This window comes from Boleophthalmus pectinirostris, unplaced genomic scaffold (assembly GCF_026225935.1).
Source record: "Boleophthalmus pectinirostris isolate CB_2022bp ecotype Guang Dong unplaced genomic scaffold, ASM2622593v1 HiC_scaffold_19, whole genome shotgun sequence".
NCBI lineage: Eukaryota > Metazoa > Chordata > Actinopteri > Gobiiformes > Gobiidae > Boleophthalmus > Boleophthalmus pectinirostris.
Window position 1 is genome coordinate 17,129,358 of NW_026571140.1, and position 21,082 is coordinate 17,150,439.

The window sequence follows — 21,082 nt, forward strand, 5'->3', positions numbered from 1 at the left end:
AAAGCAAATATTAAAAAGAAATTAAACTGAAGAATTTTTTCAGCATCGTTCTTAGTTGGTTTCTTATTATTCCTCTTTTTCGGACCAAATGATTTCATCTTTGACCCCCGGAAAATTCACAGAAAGTCTCCAAACTGAGTATAGGATCAACCTCTCCGGTGAAAATTTGATAAAATGGGCATCGCAAGACAACTCATCTCAACAGTGTCACCTTCAAGTGGGCTCTTATGGGAGTGGCGACAAGCAAAGTATGGTGTAGACCAATAAAATTCAGAATAGTGATAGAGAACAATAAGACAAAACAAAAGTTGAATTAGAGCACTGCTCTAATCAGATTTTTATGAAACATATCTAGTCCTACGTTTTTGGTCCAGATAAGCTCAAATTCAGCATGCGACATCCAGTGACACTGAATAAAAAAATAAATAATTAATTTATCATTATCCTTACGGATTCCACATAGCAGAGCAGCAAAAAACACTGTAATTTCCTGACTTTGGATGACTTCATCCAAAATTAGCGATTACATTTTATGCTTGACAAGAAGCAAAAAAAACAAAAACATTTTGGACATGGGCATTTTTCACGGTTGGCGAGCAGGGAAACAAAGACTTCTAAAAAAAAACATTTAAAATGCATATGCTCAATCTGACAGAGTTGAAATTTGAATCACCACCACTAATTACATTCACATAGGTCAAATACAGAGGTGGACGTGATTCAGTTGTGGTCACGTGTCCATGACATGCGAAAAAAAAAAAAAAGCCAGAGTCCCATAGATTGCATCTTAAATGTTGCGCCAACATGGTTAGCAAAACAAAGCTTGTAACCAAGCTAGAAACAGCTCTTTTTATTTTATTGTTCAACAGCACTCTTTTTGAGATTAAAAGCATAGTATATCCAGTGACCAATGCATCCAACACCAACCAAACTCAATGCATTACACAGACCTCAACCCCTTTTTTGCAAGTGTGCCTCTAGGAAAAATCCATGATTGTTTCAAAGTAGTACTGTGTGCCACTTCAGTTTAGGGGGTCCTGTATTGATACTTGTTTGAATGATTATCTAGTGTCGATACTAGTTTTATTATCAATTAGTATCTGGTCATCAATTTTTAACCCCAGTTTCAGGTATGAATTAGAGTTAATAATAACAAAATGTTGGGTTTAGATAGCATCACCTGCTCATGAAGCAGACCCCTGTCCCTTGGACCTCAACTCCTCCAGTAACCCAACCGTACCATTCTGTGCAGACACTGCCTGAACCCAAAAGCCTATGGTAAAGTGCCTATTGAGTTCCTCTGAGGAAGGCCAGCTGAAGTGGAGGGGGTAGTTTTTGCATTCTTGGCCATTTCATGAAAAAGGGTGCAACCATGGGAGTAAGCCAAGAGAGGGCTCAATTATGCATGGCTAAACAAAGCCCAAGGCTACCAGAGAGCCATGTATCAGCAAACTTAGCCAGATCCTACAGCCCTGGATCCTACAGGACACCATACTTGGTGCACACTGACTCACTAGATTAATTTAGTTAGATTTAGCTATCCTTTTAAAGTCTTTACATTTAAAGCATGACATAAAACCTTTGCATTCACAGGAAGTCAGATGAATACACAAAATAAAACTGACATCACTAAATAAACCCACTGGAGAAGCAAGTGTGTATTTTTCTATATGGCAGCTAGGGTGTCTAAGGCAAATTGACTTTGGGAGTCAGGACAAGTAAAGTAATCTTGATCTAAATCATGTTATTAATTTTATCCATATTCTCCATGCTTATTCTTGGTTGTTCACTCATAAAATTTAAATTATGAAGACAAGCCACTCATAGCAAGCCAAGTCATAATGTGTGGTATTGATGAAATTAAAAATAAAAAGCAAATAGTCAATGAAAAGCTTATATTATAAAGAAGAATTCAATCCTCAGATCCACCTTTACCAGGACAGAATCAAACTCAAGCAACTTCAGCCACTGGACACTAGTCATTTGGCCGCGCTCTCTTCAGACATAATAAATGGGTAAGTATGCGGCTCTGGCTACATGTAAATTAAAGGCAGTTCATAGTGCCTTTGGGGGTGGGGTGGTTGATCTCACATATGAATGGACACAACATGGTTAAAAGGCTTTCTCTAGACATCTTCCTCTTATTTGCTCAGGAAACTGAAGAGGGAGGCTGGAGTCAAGTAACAGGAACATTACTGACACAAGTCATACACTGACTTTAGGGTCAGATTTAAAGCTGCTGTACTTGATTTTTACAGTCTTATTAAAGAAAACAACAATAAGTTTATAAGTGCATTTCACAACTTTCAATGGACAGGGAAGGGCCGAGTTTGGGTTTCAAATTACCCCTCTTAATTCAAGACATGTCAGTCATGTAGGAGCTTCTCTCAGGTGATAATGTAGCCATCAAAAAGCAAACATTTCGCCGAGCTAGCTTTATGTAATGTCAGTGTGATCCAGGTGGGGTTCTGCCTTATGTCCCCATGTTTGTAAGACATTTTTAAAAACAGGGTTCTATGTTCCTGTAGGTCTTTGTTCATAATTGTTGGGTTGTAGGGTAGTTACGGTTAGGGCCTGGTTTTGAGATTATGGTTAGGGCCAGAGTGAGGATAGGGGTTATGGATTTACTTTCAAAACTATCTTTTAAATGTGAGAGGACCAGGAGGAGGAGGAACATAGAGCTGTGGGGAACATATACGTGGTCCATAGCTGAGCAAAAGCAGCTCTTCTTCATCTTAGTCACTCAAGTCACTCAAGTCAAGTCACAAAGCATGAGAATACTAAACTAAAACACCTCACATTGACACCGGTGACCAGAAAGTTATTTATATTATATTCTTTTGACTGGATCACAGCTGTGAATGTGAAGAGTATTTCACCATAGCAAGCAGCAGATTGTTTATGTTGAAATACGGCTATGTGACACTACATGTATGACCCAGTCTTGATTTACTGGAAATAATTTGAGAGCATTGGGAGGAGATAGTTATATTTTGATTGAAGCATACTCCCTAAGTAAATGAAATACAAAGACAGTTATAACATGGTCAAAACTAAATTTTCTGCACAAAGAATATGATGAGAAGTGCTGTATGGATACTAGTTCATTTTTTAGACAGGTACTCTTTACACAGAGGGTTCTTTTTAACTTAAATATTTTAGTAGTTTTCTGTGAGGTTAAAACACCAAAATGTGGAGAAATTAAGACAAGAAAAAAGTGGTGTCTGTACCATGGACACACCACCTAATATAGCTATATAGCTGAGTGCCCACCTCTTACCTGGGTTTGTGCCCTGATGAAGGCTGTGTTGGCTGAAATGCATAGGTGCATAGTGCCAAGATGCTATGAAGAATTTTTAAAGACTTTTTAAAAACAGATGGAGTGTCTTTTTTTTTGTTTGATTTTTTGAAAATTTTTTAGATCTTACACCACAGATAACTAAAAATGAAAAATTAAATATTTTCAACAAAAAATAACATGCACTTGAATCAAATTTATGCAACACTGTAACTTCAAATGGTGTTTTCACAAACAGGGACATGAAGATCACCCCTTTAAGTAGCATCTACACACATCAAACTCTCCAAAATGAAGCAAGAAATTTAAACCTGAATTCAATCCCTTTTTCAAATGTCCAATATTTACACATAAAATATGAAAAGATTACAGAATTAAAAACTTGTAATACATTTTTTCTTATATTTATGTAAATAAACTACAGACGATGTTCAAATTAATAGTTCTAAATGTAACAGATATCAATTGGTACCAAAAGCTTAAACATATAAAAACTACTTAGATTTAGCCATAAAATAATAATATAAAAATAATAAAATAATTTGGGCAAAATTATGAAATGCATCTATTATTGTAAATTATATCAAAATCTCATCTTGCTGACCCAATTTTGGTCTCGTCTCACCCCTAATATTTATAGCAAGTTAAACTGAACTTACCACAAGAGCAGCAGGTGAAGCAATTTGTGTGGTACAAATTGCCCATGGCTTGGCACGCTTGACTCGCTCCATACACACCCTTGCTACATTTTACGCAGATTCCTGTTAAAGGCAAAAAGTACAGTTATAACAATAAACAACACAAGCAATACAAACATTTATTGATGAGTAATAACAGTAATCATATTGTTTAAAGTTTGTAGGATTTGTGGCTTATAAGCTTGTTTGTGAAACAAAACAAACTTTGAGACTGTTTCGACGAACAACTTTTTTAGTGTGATTTGTCCAGCCCGTGACATGCTAACCATGTTATTAACATTCAAGTTCATTTCTGCGCTGAATGCTACATGAATAAATTCAAGTAAACAGTAGTACACGGAAGCATGTTTTCTAATGAGGCTCTGATATTGTCAGTTGCCAAAACAGGCTTTTTTTTTTTTTTTTTATCAGTTTGCAATGTTTGCAATGCCTCATTGTAAAGGATTTATATCCAACATACAGAATTGTAAAAGCCTTTACAATAAGTAATAAAGTAGTTACATAATGGAGTTACATACATTTACAATTTTGCAATGTTTGTGAAAAGCTGTCTCTAAGCTTGTCATTTTAAAAACAAATATTTAGTGTGTTTTTACTACAAAGGTGCGTCACATCACAGGTCCTCATGGAGATGGGCAGGTAGAAGCCCTGTTACTCGTCAAGCAAGAGTCGGGTTTGTGGAGAAGTCCATTCACTGTAACAACACATGTTTTTCTACATGTTCTTGTACAGTAAAAGCATCTAAAATGAAAATAGATGTTTTACCTTTTTGCTTGTTTTTGGGTTAAAATGTTATGTGGTGGGGCTTAAAAGTTGAAAAGACACCACGACCACCATTACACAGTAAAAGTAATGCCACAAAAAGACAATGGCCAATGGCCAATGGCCAGTCTTGTGTGCATTTGTTCAATCAGGTCTAACTACTAAAATAATGCCATTCTCAATTCTGGGCAGGTGATCAGACTTGACCCCCACCAACTATGTCTGGCCTGCTGGTCAGAATCGTGTGCCAAGTGTCTGGAGCTGGGGGGGGGGATGGGACATGTGATGGGTAAGAGAGGGACTGCTATTTGTACCACACCAGTTGTTGATTTGTCCACTTCCTGTGAATGTCACGATGTTTTATTGCAAACTAGTGCAGGTTCAGGGCAGTCTGTACCATACTTTATCTATGGAAAAAGGGCAAAGACAGTTCTTGAACTAAGCACTGGAACCTCACGATCACCTAAAGACTAAATATTTAGTGCAGGATTATTATCGCACACACAGAGGGTTTCAGACATGTACACACCATATTTCAGTTGCTAAAATGATTTTTTAAGGAGGCCATTTTATGCTAATTAATCAATTATTGTAAAGAGGAACACTTTTACAATTATTGACAATGACACCATGACTAACTACACACTTTCAATAGCTTTATGAAGTCAAATGTATGTATGATAAAGTCCATGTAACATAGTAGACAGATTAACAAAAATATAATTACTATGTAGTAAAGCAATATGACAAAAACATATGATAATGAAAATACTACTTTCCCCCTGATTGTCAGATCATGATTTTCTAACAACCAATAAAGTCTTTTAATATTAAAGGCATACTATGTAATTTTATGGTGAGGTGGACTCCCACCTGCTGATCTCCATGGAGATGTTTTTGCTTTTCCTGAAATATCCCACAATGTGGCATTTATTTTACATGTATTTACTTAAACATGTTTTATTTCTCAAAAATATCTTAAAAACATGCACTCTTACAGTGACAGGGTGCCCTCTGTACAGATCTGACCTGCAACTTAGCCTGATGGATTCACCGGGTTGCATTCCTGGAGATATATGTAGAATACCAACCATACTATGGAACATTTCCAAGTTGACAAGCAGGTGATGGACTCTACACCAGTAAAGTTACATAGTGCACCTTCAACTATCTGAATATAAATTATATTTAATTTAACACCAGTTTAACACACAAATTACTTTCTTCCTCTGATGCAGTCGCAATTAAAATGTGATTACTTTTGAGCGCTAAAAAGCTCAGAATCTCCAGAATGAACTCACTGAGCTGTAGAAGCTGCACTAACACTTATTAATAAAGTATGATTGCACAAATTTTTTCTTGCTGCAATTACAATATGACTAGGGTTTGCTGGGATTATTGTGCTTTAGGGTTATCATGTTAGTGGCAAAAAGTGGTCTTCAGAATAATAATTTATTGTGATATTTTCTACAGCAACAGATCACACCCTTCTTTCTTTTTTATGTCACAAGCCTAAGTACTCACTTTAACCCTGGCAAGCACTGCTCTACAGCCCAAAATACAGCTTTGGCAGTTATATTCACAGTTGCTAAGGAAACAGGCAGTCCCCATTGGATTGTCCTTATGCTCCCTTACTTCCTGAACCTTTTTCAGTCTTTTGCTTTACTCCTTTATCTCTGGTACTTAAGCATGGCCTTGCATTTCTCACCTGCCCCACATCCACAGCTGCCCCATCCCAGAGCAAGTGCAACCACCAAATAGCCCATGATTTAGGGAAACAATAATTAGTCTGACGTTCCATTCAAACATGGACAGTTACCTCATCAGGATTAGTTTAACCCATTTTCCAAGCAAACCAAACAACAGGTGCAACAAACAAATTTACTAATTCAGCAAACAACAGCCAAGAAATAAAGTAATACACCAAGCGACTTTTTTGTTGAAGTGTAGATCCAACGTGACCCTGTGTAAGGTGACTCTCTAATAGGCATTTTTAAGCCTACAATAGTAAATCAGACTAAAGCCATTATGTCATCACTGCTAGGTAGAAAGAGGACAACTTTGGTGCCTTAAAACATCTTTTAGTTTAACAGTGATACAATGAAGACAAGTACACTATTTCAGTCCTTCAATAGTTCTCTCCACAAATTATTTATCAGCTGTTGCTACAGTAACAATTATTTATAACTAAATACTGTTTAGTAAGTACTCGTGTAGTCAGAGGAGGGTAAGGAGCATGGACTAGGAAAAGGAAAATACATGCAAGCATTCAATAATATAGCACAATTATCTTCTTATTATTCAATAAGTCCTAGCAATACCCAGACCCTCCCAAAACCGCAATTACCTACCAAAATATTCCTTTTTTATGTGCATTTCCAATTCCTTCTCGAGTTCCAGTGTGAGCGCCTCTAGCCGCTTCTCAGCCTGGCTGGGCCCATTTTCCCTACCGGGGGTCACCTGGTAGGGAAGTTTCATCCTTTGGCCCGTTGACTTCGCGTTGTAACCAACTACTGAGGATGAACCGCCACTCGCTTCTCCAGGGCCACAGGACAGCTGCTGCGCATCTGGAACTGGCAAAAGTCCTTGGAGGTGCACACGGGTCTGAAGGCCACTTGAGTCCCCATAATCCTGTAGAAGCGTGTCCTCCTGCAAATTGGTGCCCAGCATAGATGAACGGGGCGACGGCATTTGTAAGTCCGGATAAGTGCTCATTGACCCTCTAGAGCTGCGAGAACTTCTGGAGCTGTGACTGGAGATACTGGAGCGGGGACTGGCCACAGAATTAGTAGTGGGTCCTGGTCGAGAAGTGCCATCCTGACTGCAGATGCTGGATCGAGGGCTGGCCAACGGGGGCGCGTGTAAAATGCCCCCATCCATGTCGTGGTTGAGCATGGGCCCATAGCGGGAGTCAGAGTAGCTTGACCTGGGGCTGGTAGTGAAGGAGTACTGGCTAGCTGTGCTGGACCGGGGGCTAGTATGCCTCTGATCGTAGCCCATACTTATCCCACTGGTGCGATTACTACTGGGCTTACTGCAACAGTCACAGCTGTTTACACTGGCCCTTGGGCTAGACTGTTTACTTGTGTCGCTAGCGCTACTTGCATAGCTAGACCTAGGACTAATTATGCCGTTTCCCTCGCAGTGAACTAAACTAGACCTAGGACTCGTGTACCTGTCTGGGCCCGGGACCACAAGACTCGTGCGAGGACTGCTAATGCTTGACCTGGGACTGGCGTGCTTGCTTTGCTCTTGAGAGGACAGAGAAGACGCCAGACTGGATCGCGGGCTGGTTGCATTGTATTTACAATCATGATTGCTTGTAATGCATACGCTGTTGCACCTGTTGCTGGACACTGCCGCGGGTTTGTTGAGTGAAACACCGTCAAAAGAGGAGCCGGTGCTGTACCTGTGGCCCAACACTTCCAGGGAATACCTCCGATGTCTCTCGCCTGTGTAACACGGCAGTGCTACTTCAGACTGGGTGCAACAACCCTCTTCACCGTACAGCGTGTCTCTTTGAGGCGCACAAAAATCCGCAGACACAGCTCGGTTACAGTTCACCGGCCGCACCGGAGCAGCATTGTACACTTTACTTCCACATGTAAAATTCTCCACTGTGTGATGTTGCTGGAGAAGCACAGACGATCCGTTCATTGGTGCACTTGCATGCTCCACATTAGGAGCAGGGAAGTCTAAGTCTCTTCTCGTATTGTACATCCCATCATTGTATGCATCATACAGGGAAAGGTCCTCCATCAGACTCGTGGTCCTTAGTCCTAAATCCTGTTGATAGTGCTCCATGTTTCGCCTCCGAAGCTTAAAACAAGTAGTGTGTGCGCCGATGTCCAACAAGCTAGCACTGCGAAGCGCTAATTGCGTTTCACATGGAAATCAAAACAAAACGCGGAGGTACACCCGCTGCTCATTTAAGGAAAACTGCCTGTTTTCAGTGTGCGCCATCGTTGAACACATCCTCTTCCTTTGCTCGGCAACGTCCAGTGGAAAAAAACAAACTCTTTCTTACCGTTTCAGCCGGCAGGGATACGTTTGTCAACTTGGGTTTTTGTTAAGTTGAAAGGTCTTTACAGTCAACGGCGCGCTGCGCGGAGGAATTTCTCCTTGTTAGTTTTTGCGCTAAATGCAATTTCTCCGTAGTTTGCTTAAAAAGTAAGTTAGGTACAAATGTATATGTAATGCATGTAACGCCCATGTGAACGTTATTAATAATAAAGCATCCTAAAACACAAACAAATCCCATTTCATTCAAGGGACTTTTTTGTGTGGCAGGAATGCGAGGATGGAGACCGGGTGTACTGCGCCTCTGTGGAATGTGGTTAATGCTGCAGAGAAACAATGATTGCGACCAACTCAGCAAGGGGCTGCCGGCTTTAAAAAGAGAAGACTTTAGAAAATAAAGGGGACGTCTGCATTCATCCAGGCTAACTAAAATGGAATATAAAGCATCCCTCACCTGGTACGACTCCTTAATAGAGAACCAGCTCAAGTTTGTTTACCTTTTGTAACAGAGACAGTGCATTCTGTAACTTGGACAAAATGCGTTCCACGCCATCTAATAAGTTATAACTAATAGAATTGTAATGTTAGTATGTTCAAACAAGCATCATGCATGACAAAGCACAGCATATTTTACAGTAACTTTTATTATGTAATAATAGCCACTGCATGCATACACAATGCATTATATTGCCATGAAATTACATTTTGTGAATGCATACATTCAGTATAATAATTCTAATTATCTTAAGTTTATCATCAGACAAAAAAGTTAAATACTATTCATCAACTACCAGCTACTGGAAGGAAAGACAGTATTATAGCAGCAACTGCAGTAACAAATAACACATTTAGCATAAATTGACCAAATCCAGAGCTTTGAACCTTTCTCCCATGGCCTCGACTTTTGAACCAATGGACAACTTCATCAAGATTATACTTGTGTGGCTTATAACCTAATTCTGACATCGCCTTGGCCATGCTAAAGTAATGTGTCACACCTGTTTTGTACACTTCTGTACGGGTCAAAAGAGGCTGGAAGTTATAGAAGGGGCCAATCACATAATGAATCATCTCTAGAAGAAATGCAGTGTAATAAATCAGAGTCACTGGCAAACGCAGATTTGGAAAAGAGTATCCTAATCCCTCAACAAGTGGTCTAAAAAATTCAAAATTGTTGACAGGTTGGCCATCAGAAATAAAGTAGGCTTTACCAGCAGAAATATGGTGTTTTTCTGCAGACAGAGCCTCAGCAGCCAGGGTATGTGCTGACACCAAGTTATCCACATGAACGAACTCCACAAGGCTGTTTGGTTTCCCATATACAAACTTGAAAATTCCCTTCTCAATGTAACTTACAATTCTAGGTAGATGCCTCTGTTCCCCAGGCCCATAAATACCAGCAGGTCTTAAAGCACAAGTTCTTAGCACCCCAGAACCATCTTGCAGCACTGTCCCGTTGGCTTTTAATACAGCCATTTCAGCCAGAGATTTGGTTCTGGAATAGTGGTCTGGATGAAGATGGAGCGGAAGATAAGGTAAACTTTCATCTCCATTTTCTATTTCTTGGCCGCCAAACACCACATTGAATGTACTAGTGTACACCAGTCTAGACACCCCATGCTCGATGCAAGCTTTTAGAACATTTTGTGTGCCTTCGATATTCACGGCTTCAATTAACTTCCAATTAAGTTGTTCCCTGCCTGACATGCCATATGAAGCAATGTGGAACACACAATCCACATTCATGACAGCTCTCTTGACTTGTCCATAGTCTCTCACATCACCTTGCAAAAATGTCACATTCTCTGTCAGTTCTTGCAGGGGTGGGGCTATGTCAAACAGAGTAACCTTGGCCCCCTTTTCCTGGAGGGTGCAAGCTAATCTGTAGGGCACAATTTAACAACAATTAGTTAAATCCAACAAAAATATTTCAAGTAAAACTACAAAAAAAAATAAAAATAAAATAAATACCAACAAATTCCACATTGCATTTAATGCATTGCACATAGCATTTAAACATTTGTGTGACACCGCCACCTTGTTGATGGATTATTTATTGCGCCAACTGAGGTAGACTGTTGAAGCATAAAATACAACCTACCGGTAACCAAAATATCCACTTCCACCCGTTATCAACACCGAAAAAGAAAGGTCCATATTAAATCAACTCTGAAATAACAACATAACAACAACTTAGACTTTGGAGCAAAAGTTAGGTTAGGTTAGGACGCTAGCTAAACGTGAACCACATATTGAGCACCAAGCATACATTTAATGAACAATTCTTTCCATATTCACATGACTTACGGAAATCTGAAAAAAAAAAAATGACAACAAAAAGTTAAGTAATGTACTAACATCAACCTCTCACCGAGTTTTGTCAATTACTTCGTAGTAGTTTCGGTATATAACGTTAGCTCTGAATAAAACGCCCCAAAATAACCATTTAAACCCTACGAAAACCATACAAGATATTAATGGTCACTTCTAACACAGCCAAATCTTGAATTTAGTGCAATTTTACCTGGTAAATTTCGCACACGTTGTTGTCCGTGTCGAGTCAAGCGAGTGAGGCCGAGACCGGAAGTATTAACGTTATATTTTTTAGGTTTACCTTTGACCACAAATTACCAGTTAGATGTCCTGCTGCGTTTTTTAAAAGTCCACTGTAAACAAACAAACAAACAAAAACACGCACTATTACCTTTAGAAGCATTAATTGCAGTTTATGTCTTTTACCTTGAAAGATTTATCTGAGAAAACTTCTTGGGTCCTTCTTCCTGCGTGCGTTTTTTTTTTTTTTTTTTTATTATTATTTTTTTTTTACGATTTACATGCGTTTTACTTTCTACCTAATAAATACCATTACAACCCATATGTGTTGTAAATGTATCATGTTGGACGCCTACGCAGAGTAGTGCTGGTGAGAAAATAATGTTTGTGGTTACTGTTACGAAAGTAGTTCCTGCTGGTGGCGAAGACCAACTCTGTAAGGGAGGGACTTTTAGGATAACTTATTCCTCCTTCTATATGACGCCTTTGGACCTTGTGCAGCTACAGATCAAATAGGGAACATAATTTGGTAGTGGCACATTTTCAACTTAAACTACAGATACGCATTTTAGGCCTACCCTACTTCATTACAAATACTGTAGAACTACCAAAATGTCCTAATCCAGAATTTTTTTTTTTTGTCCGCACTCGAATAGCGATTCTTCTAGAGTTACGTACGCAGTAGGTATATGCCTATTAGCTATGCCGTGTTTTTATTATTGCTTTGAAGAATACAAATTCCATATTCTATATATTAAATAGAAGCATGGGGTAAGTTTTAGTTTTTTACTTATGTAACTTATGTAGTTTCGTATATTGTTGAAATGATCAAGAGTTATTCATGCATCTTTTACAGGCAGGCTATGATGGACCTTAAACAGTATTTCAAAAGGATTGGTTTTTCTGGATCTTTTGAGAAACCAGACCTTGCAACTCTGAAGTTAATACATAAACTGCATGTAATGTCCATTCCCTTTGAAAACCTCAGCATTCACTGTGGAGAAAAGATCGTCATGGATCTTGACGTAATCTTTAACAAGATAATAAATGGCAATAGAGGGGGCTGGTGCCTTGAAAACAACTTCCTTTTTGGTTGGGTATTGCAAGAAATGGGCTATAACAGCATAACTCTTGGCTCTAAAGTTTTTAACAATTCTCTAAATGACTTTGATCCTCTTGACAATCATCTCATAAACAAGGTTGTAATAGACGGGAAAGCTTATATTGCAGATGTAAGTTTTGGGTTTTCTAGACAACTGTGGGAGCCCTTGGAACTTGTCTCAGGGAAATCTCAAAGTCAGGCTGCAGGTGTTTTCTGTCTTGTCGACAAAGGGGACATGTGGGTCTTGGAAAAAACTGGTAGAAAACCTGAAGTACTCGATCCAGCATTTGCCAAATCACGCCTGGTGAACACAAAGCTAACAAAACCAATGTACAGTTTCTCCTTGGAGCCACGAGGCCAGGATCATTTCACTGAGACATGCAACATACTTCAGACAGATCCTACAACAATATTTACGAACAAATCCATCTGTTCACTGCAAACACCAACTGGATTCAAAGCTCTTGTTGGCTGGATATTCAGCCGCGTCACATACAGCCCTGATAAAGGTGTTGATGTTTATGACATGAAGAACGTCAGTGATGAGGAAGTAGAGAAAATTTTGTGTGAAGAATTCAATATAAGGCTGGTCAATAAACTGCAGCCAGTTGACAAGCCACTAATGTACACTCTCTGAAAAAAGTGGGCCTCAGATGACCTTTGTTTTCATGGTTTAGATTCAGACTAATCAACATTTTGTTTGACTTAATCAAATGATGAATATTTCCTCACACTATAGTTACACTAACTGTAATTAATATTATACACAGTTGTTATAGTATGTATTATTATGATTTCATTAATGTTATATAATATGGATGTGGCTACATCATTATTTTTATTAGTAGTAGTAGTTGTAAATATTAAGTATTGTTGTAAGTATTGTAATGTTAAGTTGACTGCCATGACAGTAATGTGTGAAAACGGACCTAAGGATGGGAGGAGGAAAATTAAGGCTGAAATTAGCTTGGACACTCCACGAGTGCGAGAACAGCCAGACGGCCTCAGATGACGCAGAGTTCCGATGACAAGACAGATCTCGTGTTCATTTTATGTGTTGCGCTGAATAAAACAACATAAAACTTTGGATATGCATCCTCTGTTTCTCCATATACCATGGATTGACACCACGTCACCTGAGTAAAGAGCACAACGCTCACAATAAAGTTCACACGCTTTGGCCTGACCTGTGGTGAAAATGACTTTTAGCTCATCACGAGTAGACATCAATCATGTGTCTGTGTAGTCCAACAACCGGGCCCTTTTTAATTTGATTATAAGATTATGTGGTGATATAAAGTAAATCGATGTGAGATGAAAGAGGAGGGAGGGACGCTCCTGGTCAGCATCAAAAACATAGTGTCCAATCAGCTGTCAGTGCCCGTGTTTGACCATTTACCAAGATACATTTGGGCTTTGTGGGTCATGAAGGCAGGTAGGCAGCTGCGATTGCCTTTTTTGCCTTTACCCGTCTTGTAAGGCGCCTGTAGCCACCTCAATCTCACGATATTGCGGTGTTGTAAACATAGATATATACGGTCTGTGGTTGTAGAGTGTGTAGCAGGCTGCCGCCTTCCGCCCATGGATGTATTAACGTCACTTCAGCCGTGGCGCTACGCGAATAAAGTAACATTTCGACAATGAAGTCGTAATTTTACGACTTTAAAGACGTAATCATAGTAAAGACGTAGTTTTATCGGCCAGGACACAAAACAAAACATTAGAATCATTAATAGCATTTTATGTCTTTTACACTGAAAGAGTTATCCATGGATCTAGGACTTCTCGGGTTCTTCCTCCGTGCGTTTCTTTTAACGATTTACATGCATGGATCTATTATAAAATTATTATAGTTCTGTGTTTACATGCCTTTTGCTATCTACCTAGTCCATATGTGTTGTAAATACTAGTATCAGGTTGCACGCCAACGTAGTAGTGCTGATGAGAAAAAAATGTGTACTGTTACGAAGTTCCTGCAGGTGGCGAAGACCAACTTAGTAAGGGAGTGACTTTTCTCATAACTTTTTTCTCCTGCGTCACATAGATATTGTCCAGCTCGGTACAGCTACAGATCAACTTTGGAGCATAATTTGGTAAGGGCAAATTACTCAAACTACAGATAAGTATTTTATAGCCTTGACTTCACTACAAATGCCGTACTCTTCACTGAAAGACCATTCTACTATTCTGGTTGAACTACTGAAATGCGTTGTCTTCACTCGGCTACAGCCATACTGCTAGGCAGTGTTGTGCAAGTTCACACTTTTCATGAACTAGTTCAAAGTTCAGTTCACATTTGTTCAAAGTGAACAGTTCACGTTCATAGGTCACAATTTTTATTTTGAACTAGTTCAAAGTTCAGTTCATTTTATATTTAGATGAGATCTGTAAATGAAAGGCTGCATTTATTTTTCAAACTGACTTCTAGTTTACAACAACTTTACAAGATACACTGTTGGACAAGTGACTTTAAAACTGTAATGTGTTATTTATGACTTGTTATTGTCATTTCAGAGTCATTTGTTACATTACAATATTACTGTATTTAAAATGTAAAACATTACATGACTATTGCAGCACTTTTAATTTACTCTCACCAAAAGAACTGTTAAGATGCTGAACTTTTGCGCCGTATATGGACTGAACCAGGACTGAAACAGGACTAAACCAGGACTAAACCAGGTCTAAACCAGGTCTAAACCAGGACTGAACCAGAACTGAACCAGGTCTAAACCAGGACTGAACCAGGTCCAAACCAGGACTAAACCAGGTCTAAACCAGGACTAAACCAGAACTGAACCAGGTCTAAAACAGGACTGAACCAGGTCCAAACCAGGACTGAACCAGGTCTAAACCAGGACTAAACCAGGTCTAAACCAGAACAGAACCAGGACTAAACCAGAACTGAACCAGGTCTAAACCAGGACTAAACCAGGTCTAAATCAGGACTGAACCAGGTCTAAACCAGAACTGAACCAGGAATAAACCAGAACTGTGAACCAAGACTAACCAGGACTAAACCAGAACTGAACCAGGACTGAACAAGGTCTAAATCAGGAATAAACCAAGACTAAACCAGGACTGAACCAGAATTGAACTAGGTCTAAACCAGGACTGAACCAGGACTGAACCAGGACTGAACCAGGACTAAACCAAGACTAAACCTGGACTAGAACTTGCAATCTAGGACCGTCCCTGAGAGAACCCCGAGTGCGATCGGGCGTCAGCTGCGTTTATCTCGGTGGAGCGCGGACTTCTGCGTCGGTTCTTTTCGCTCAGGATCACGGTCTACGCGGGCGCACCTCCGGCGTTTCACCGCTGCTGATATCGCGGGCGGTGATTTTAGGAAATTTGTATGAAGAAAAACGAAAAACCCACCATTTCAATCAAGGTTAAAAAAGCATTGTGACGCGCGTTACTGACATATGTACCAAGTAAAATAATAAGCGCGCGGAGCAGCACGTCCTGTGCGTGTAGATTTCAGAAAATAGGATCCATCCTATTTTTTGACGCTCTACACGTAGGCGCGTATCCCCGTCAAAATACACAGAGAGTACGTATCTATTGTTGTATTTGTGCATTTACCATCAGCACATTGTGCTCCCTGGGCAGTTGTGTATCATGTGAAAGAGCCCAGATCCACATAGACTGTTAATTAGTGCTTTGAAATTTACTTTTGAAATCCTTGTGTTTGCCGTGGTCAGCCTGTACAGAAGGTAAATCCAAGCAGCTAAACGCGCCCAGTCAAGTTTGACTGACTTCCCATTGAGAGACACAAGAGCCCGTACGTTCCGCTAAAGCTGCCGGTGGAGTCGCCTTCGCGTTGACACGCGGCTGTGGTTTCGCGAGGTGAAGTGCGAGCAGATCGTCACTCGTCAGGTGAAAACTAATTCCGACGTTTAACTGAACCCCAACAGTGACGTACGTCGTTCATCACACATAATCTGAACAAATTCACGTTCAAGTTCTTGATTTACAAAAGTGTTGCGTTCAGTTCAAAGTTCACTGAAAAATTAACGTGTTCAATGAACGCGTTCTTTTGAACTCGTTCATGCACAACACTGCTGCTAGGGTTACATAAATTCATGAATACAAGCCTAGTTCCATGTGCGAATAATTAATAATTAATAACTGAATAAAAGCATGTTGAAAAGATTAAAAAACAAAACAAACAAAAAAAAAAAAAAAAAAAAACGTATGCATCTTTTACAGGTATGATGGACCTGAAACAGTATTTCAAAAGGATTGGTTTTTCTGGATCCTTCGAGAAAGCAGACCTTGCAACTCTGAAGTTAATCCATAAACTGCATGTAATGTCCATTCCTTTTGAAAACCTCAGCATTCACTGTGGAGAAAAGATCGTCATGGACATTGAGGTCATCTTTAACAAGATAATAAATGGCAATCGAGGGGGCTGGTGCCTTGAAAACAACTTCCTTTTTGGTTGGGTATTGCAAGAAATGGGCTATAACCGCATAACTCTTGGCTCTAAAGTTTTTAACAATTCTCTAAATGACTTTGGTCCTCTTGACTCTCATCTCATAAACAAGGTTGTGATAGACGGGAAAGCTTATATTGCAGATGTAAGCTTTGGGGTTTCTAGCCAAATGTGGGAGCCCTTGGAACTTGTCTCAGGGAAAGCTCAAAGTCAGGCTGCAGGTGTTTTCTGTCTCTTCGACAAAGGGGACATGTGGGTCTTGGAAAAAACTGGTAGAAAACCTGAAGTACTCGATCCAGAATTTGCCAAATCACGCCTGGTGAACACAAAGCTAACAAAACCAATCTACTGCTTTTCCTTGAAGCCACGAGGCCAGGATCATTTCACTGAGACGTGCTACAAACTTCAAACAGATCCTACAACACTGTTTACGAACAAATCCATCTGTTCACTGCAAACACCAACTGGATTCAAAGCTCTTATTGGCTGGATATTCAGCCGCGTCACATACAGCCCTGATAATGGTGTTGATTTTTACGACATGAAGAATGTCAGTGATGAGGAAGTGGAGAAAATTTTGTGTGAAGAATTCAATGTAAGGCTGGTCAATAAACTGCAGCCAGTTGACAAGACACTAATGTACACTCTCTGAAAAAATATCAAGCCAAATAAACAAAAAACTGACTTAAACTGCAATGAAAGATTTCATTTGGTTGTCTGAATGTTAACCATGAAAACAATGTATAAAATGTTAAATTTGGTGTTGCTAATCTGTATGCCTAAATTAAATGATGGATGTTTCCTCACACTAGTTATACTTACTGTGTAATTAATGTTGCACAATTTTACACACAGTTATTTCATTTTCTGAATTTTTGATGGACATCTTCCTTTATGTATATGATAGTGTCATATAAACGCATATGGGCTTGGCACGTGAGTGTATGACACTTTAATAAGTTAATTCATTTATTCATTCATATTGTATGTATTATTAAGGTTTTATTAATGTTATTTATAATAATAGAACCAATATATGGAGACATTATTATTAGTAGTACTAAGTATTTGTATGAGTACTGTTAAATAATTACAACACTTGTTGTTATCTGTGTTTGTGAAAGCAACCACTTAATGTGTAATGGGGGTGGGAGTAAAAAAAAATAATAAAAAAAAAATCCCACTTACTTTTGAGCTTTCTTTCTTCTTTTTTTTTGACCTTAGTTAAGTACACAAATGGTGCAGAAAGGTTTTGTTGTAAGCATTGTAATGTTAAGTTGACTGCCATGACAGTAATGTTCACACATTACAAATGGAACCAAGTTCGAAATACTTGACTGAAAACCAATAAAATGAAAACCATTTTTCATAAAACCTTAAAACCATTTTCTGTATCATGTAAGCCTCTAGATTTATTACTTATAAACAAAATCTAATAAATTGGGCAATTCATTTTAAGAATAACATAATCTTGATTAATAATTATTATTTAATATGTATATAATTTGTTTATTACGAAAGAGCATTGTAGTCAGTGAAAAAAAAAAAAAAAAATCTGGAGGGGGGAGGGGAGGGGGGATTATCTCGTAATTACGAGATAAGGGCCGGGGGAGGGGGGGGGATTATCGGGTTACTGATGTGCATGTATACGCAATGCGTATACATGCACGTCAGTAACCCCGGTTATGATCGGGTTTTTTTGAGTATCCCGGTTTCTTGATGGTGCATGTATACGCAGTAACCCGGTTTATGGCAGTATCCCGGTATCCCGGTTTAGAAACCGGGTTACTGTAGCTGGTTTATTCCGATAGAGTGCGTATACATGCACATCAATAACCCGGTTATTAGCCATATCCCGGTTATGTCAATATTCGGGTTACTGCGTATACATGCGCACTGAGAAACCGGGATACTCATATCCGCGTATACATGATCAAATGGAGTATCCCGGTTTCTTGACATAATCTTACAAATGCGCAGGCGCAAAAATTAACTTAAATCAATTTCATAAACCAGGAAAAATACAAACCGTGAGCTCCTTTAGCATAAGAAGCTAAGGAGCTACGAGATATCCCACAATCCACTGCGCAGATTCTTCATTAAAATCTTCTGCATAAATAAACTGAACTTTACAACATATAAACCATAAACACTATAGAGCTACATCAGCCCGTTTGATCAGATAATTCAGCTGTGATCACATTTGTTTACATTTTACAGAAACGAAACTTAAGACCGTTTGGCTAATTAGCATAAACTGTTAGCGGCGATAAAAACAACTCGCTCCTTGCGCCGCTGATGCGATCAGTTTCTTTTGGACTAAATGACACGATTCTGTGGATTATGTGTGTTATTTCTGTGACAGAAGAGGCGCTAATGATGGTAAGTGTGTTCCGTGCATATAGAGTATAGGAGATAGTTCATGTTTTAGCTTTTCAGCGATCACACGAGTGCAGGTCGTACGAGTGCAGATTGTACGTGTGCAGGTTTAGCGCAGCTCTTTATTTTACAGTCATTTCACTCGTTTGGTCACTTTATTTATGTTGGTCAATTTATTTATGTGACTACTGTTGTGGTGAAAGGCTGGAAAGTGTCTTTTGGACGCATGCGCACTCAACTTTATGTTGCAGTAACCGGGGTACTGCGTATACATGCCACAAGTAACCCGGTTACTATCGGAATAACCCAGCTACAGTAACCCGGTTTCTAATAACCGGGATACTGCCATAACCGGGTTACTGCGTATACATGCACCATCAAGAAACCGGGATACTCAAAAAACCCGATCATAACCGGGTTATTGATGTGCATGTATACGCACTCATAGTAACCGGGTTACTTGTGGCATGTATACGCAGTACCCCGGTTACTGCAACATAAAGTTGAGTGCGCATGCGTCCAAAAGACACTTTCCAGCCTTTCACCACAACAGTAGTCACATAAATAAATTGACCAACATAAATAAAGTGACCAAACGAGTGAAATGACTGTAAAATAAAGAGCTGCGCTAAACCTGCACACGTACAATCTGCACTCGTGTGATCGCTGAAAAGCTAAAACATGAACTATCTCCTATACACTATACGCACGAAACACACTTACCATCATTAGCGCCTCTTCTGTCACAGAAATAACACACATAATCCACAGAGTCGTGTCATTTAGTCCAAAAGAAACTGATCACATCAGCGGCGCAAGGAGCGAGTTGTTTTTATCGCCGCTAATAGTTTATGCTAATTAGCCTACGGTCTTAAATTTCGTTTCTGTAAAACGTAAACAAATGTGATCACAGCTGAATTATATGATCAAACGGGCTGATGTAGCTCTATAGTCTTTATGGTTTATATGTTGTAAAGTTCAGTTTATTTATGCAGAAGATTTTAATGAAGAATCTGCACAGTGGATTGTGGGATATCTCGTAACTCCTTAGCTTCTTATGCTAAAGGAGCTCACGGTTTGTATTTTTCCTGGTTTATGAAATTGATTTAAGTTAATTTTTGGGCCTGCGCATTTGTAAGATTATGTCAAGAAACCGGGATTCTCCATTTGATCATGTATACGCGGATATGAGTATCCCGGTTTCTCAGTGCGCATGTATACGCAGTAACCCGAATACTGACATAACCGGGGTATGGCTAATAACCGGGTTACTGATGTGCATGTATACGCACTCAGTATTCGGGTTACTGCATATACATGCGCACTGAGAAACCGGGATACTCATATTCGCGTATACATGATCAAATGGAGTATCCCGGTTTCTTGACATAATCGCTCCTTAGCTTCTTATGCTAAAGGAGCTCACGGTTTGTATTTTTCCTGGTTTATGAAATTGATTTAAGTTAATTTTTGCGCCTGCGCATTTGTAAGATTATGTCAAGAAACCGGGATACTCCATTTGATCATGTATACGATATGAGTATCCCGGTTTCTCGGTGCGCATGTATACGCAGTAACCCGAATACTCACATAACCGGGATATGGCTAATAACCGAGTTATTGATGTGCATGTATACGCACTCAATGCGCGGATCCGCGGCTAAACCGGCTTTCCACCTGAGTGGAAAGAAGCAGCATCCACCTGTTGTCTGCGGATTTAACTGTAAGTAATAGTTTAAAAGTTAATTGTATTAGTCATCATTAATATACATAACGTTAACGTTATATTGTGGTGTGTGTACATCTGTGACTGTGTGTGTTTTATCAGTTTG

At 39.3% G+C, this 21,082-nt stretch overlaps 4 protein-coding genes across 7 annotated transcripts; 2 read left to right on the plus strand and 2 right to left on the minus strand.

Moving 5' to 3' along the window:
- Positions 1-50: 50 nt before the first annotated feature.
- wtip (WT1 interacting protein) lies at positions 51-9,267 on the minus strand. The gene is made up of 2 exons (XM_055154967.1): positions 7,110-9,267; positions 51-4,059 (listed from the first exon to the last, which is right to left on the minus strand). The coding sequence occupies exons 1-2, from the start codon at positions 8,560-8,562 to the stop codon at positions 3,926-3,928; spliced, it is 1,587 nt and encodes a 528-aa protein (XP_055010942.1). The 5' UTR covers positions 8,563-9,267; the 3' UTR covers positions 51-3,925.
- Positions 9,268-9,404: 137 nt separating this feature from the next.
- Positions 9,405-11,758, minus strand: sdr42e1 (short chain dehydrogenase/reductase family 42E, member 1). Of its 3 annotated transcripts, XM_055154969.1 has the most exons (5): positions 11,518-11,758; positions 11,303-11,444; positions 11,048-11,091; positions 10,880-10,947; positions 9,405-10,660 (listed from the first exon to the last, which is right to left on the minus strand). In XM_055154969.1, the coding sequence occupies exons 4-5, from the start codon at positions 10,933-10,935 to the stop codon at positions 9,562-9,564; spliced, it is 1,155 nt and encodes a 384-aa protein (XP_055010944.1). In that variant the 5' UTR covers positions 10,936-10,947; positions 11,048-11,091; positions 11,303-11,444; positions 11,518-11,758; the 3' UTR covers positions 9,405-9,561. The 3 variants fall into 3 exon arrangements, with proteins under 3 accessions (XP_055010944.1, XP_055010943.1, XP_020797238.1); XM_055154968.1 differs by having other exon boundaries at positions 11,048-11,444; XM_020941579.2 differs by lacking the exon at positions 11,048-11,091 and having other exon boundaries at positions 11,518-11,757.
- A 57-nt stretch (positions 11,759-11,815) lies between these two features.
- On the plus strand, positions 11,816-13,784 carry LOC110175484 (arylamine N-acetyltransferase, pineal gland isozyme NAT-10-like). Its single transcript, XM_055154970.1, has 2 exons — positions 11,816-12,102; positions 12,188-13,784. The coding sequence occupies exons 1-2, from the start codon at positions 12,098-12,100 to the stop codon at positions 13,068-13,070; spliced, it is 888 nt and encodes a 295-aa protein (XP_055010945.1). The 5' UTR covers positions 11,816-12,097; the 3' UTR covers positions 13,071-13,784.
- A 55-nt stretch (positions 13,785-13,839) lies between these two features.
- LOC110175435 (arylamine N-acetyltransferase, pineal gland isozyme NAT-10-like) lies at positions 13,840-18,253 on the plus strand. 2 transcript variants are annotated; one of them, XM_055154971.1, is made up of 3 exons: positions 13,840-13,868; positions 14,478-14,526; positions 16,646-18,253. In XM_055154971.1, exon 3 carries the CDS (start codon positions 16,648-16,650, stop codon positions 17,521-17,523), a length of 876 nt encoding a protein of 291 aa, XP_055010946.1. In that variant the 5' UTR covers positions 13,840-13,868; positions 14,478-14,526; positions 16,646-16,647; the 3' UTR covers positions 17,524-18,253. The 2 variants fall into 2 exon arrangements, with proteins under 2 accessions (XP_055010946.1, XP_020797268.2); XM_020941609.2 differs by lacking the exon at positions 13,840-13,868 and having other exon boundaries at positions 13,925-14,526.
- Positions 18,254-21,082: the final 2,829 nt, after the last annotated feature.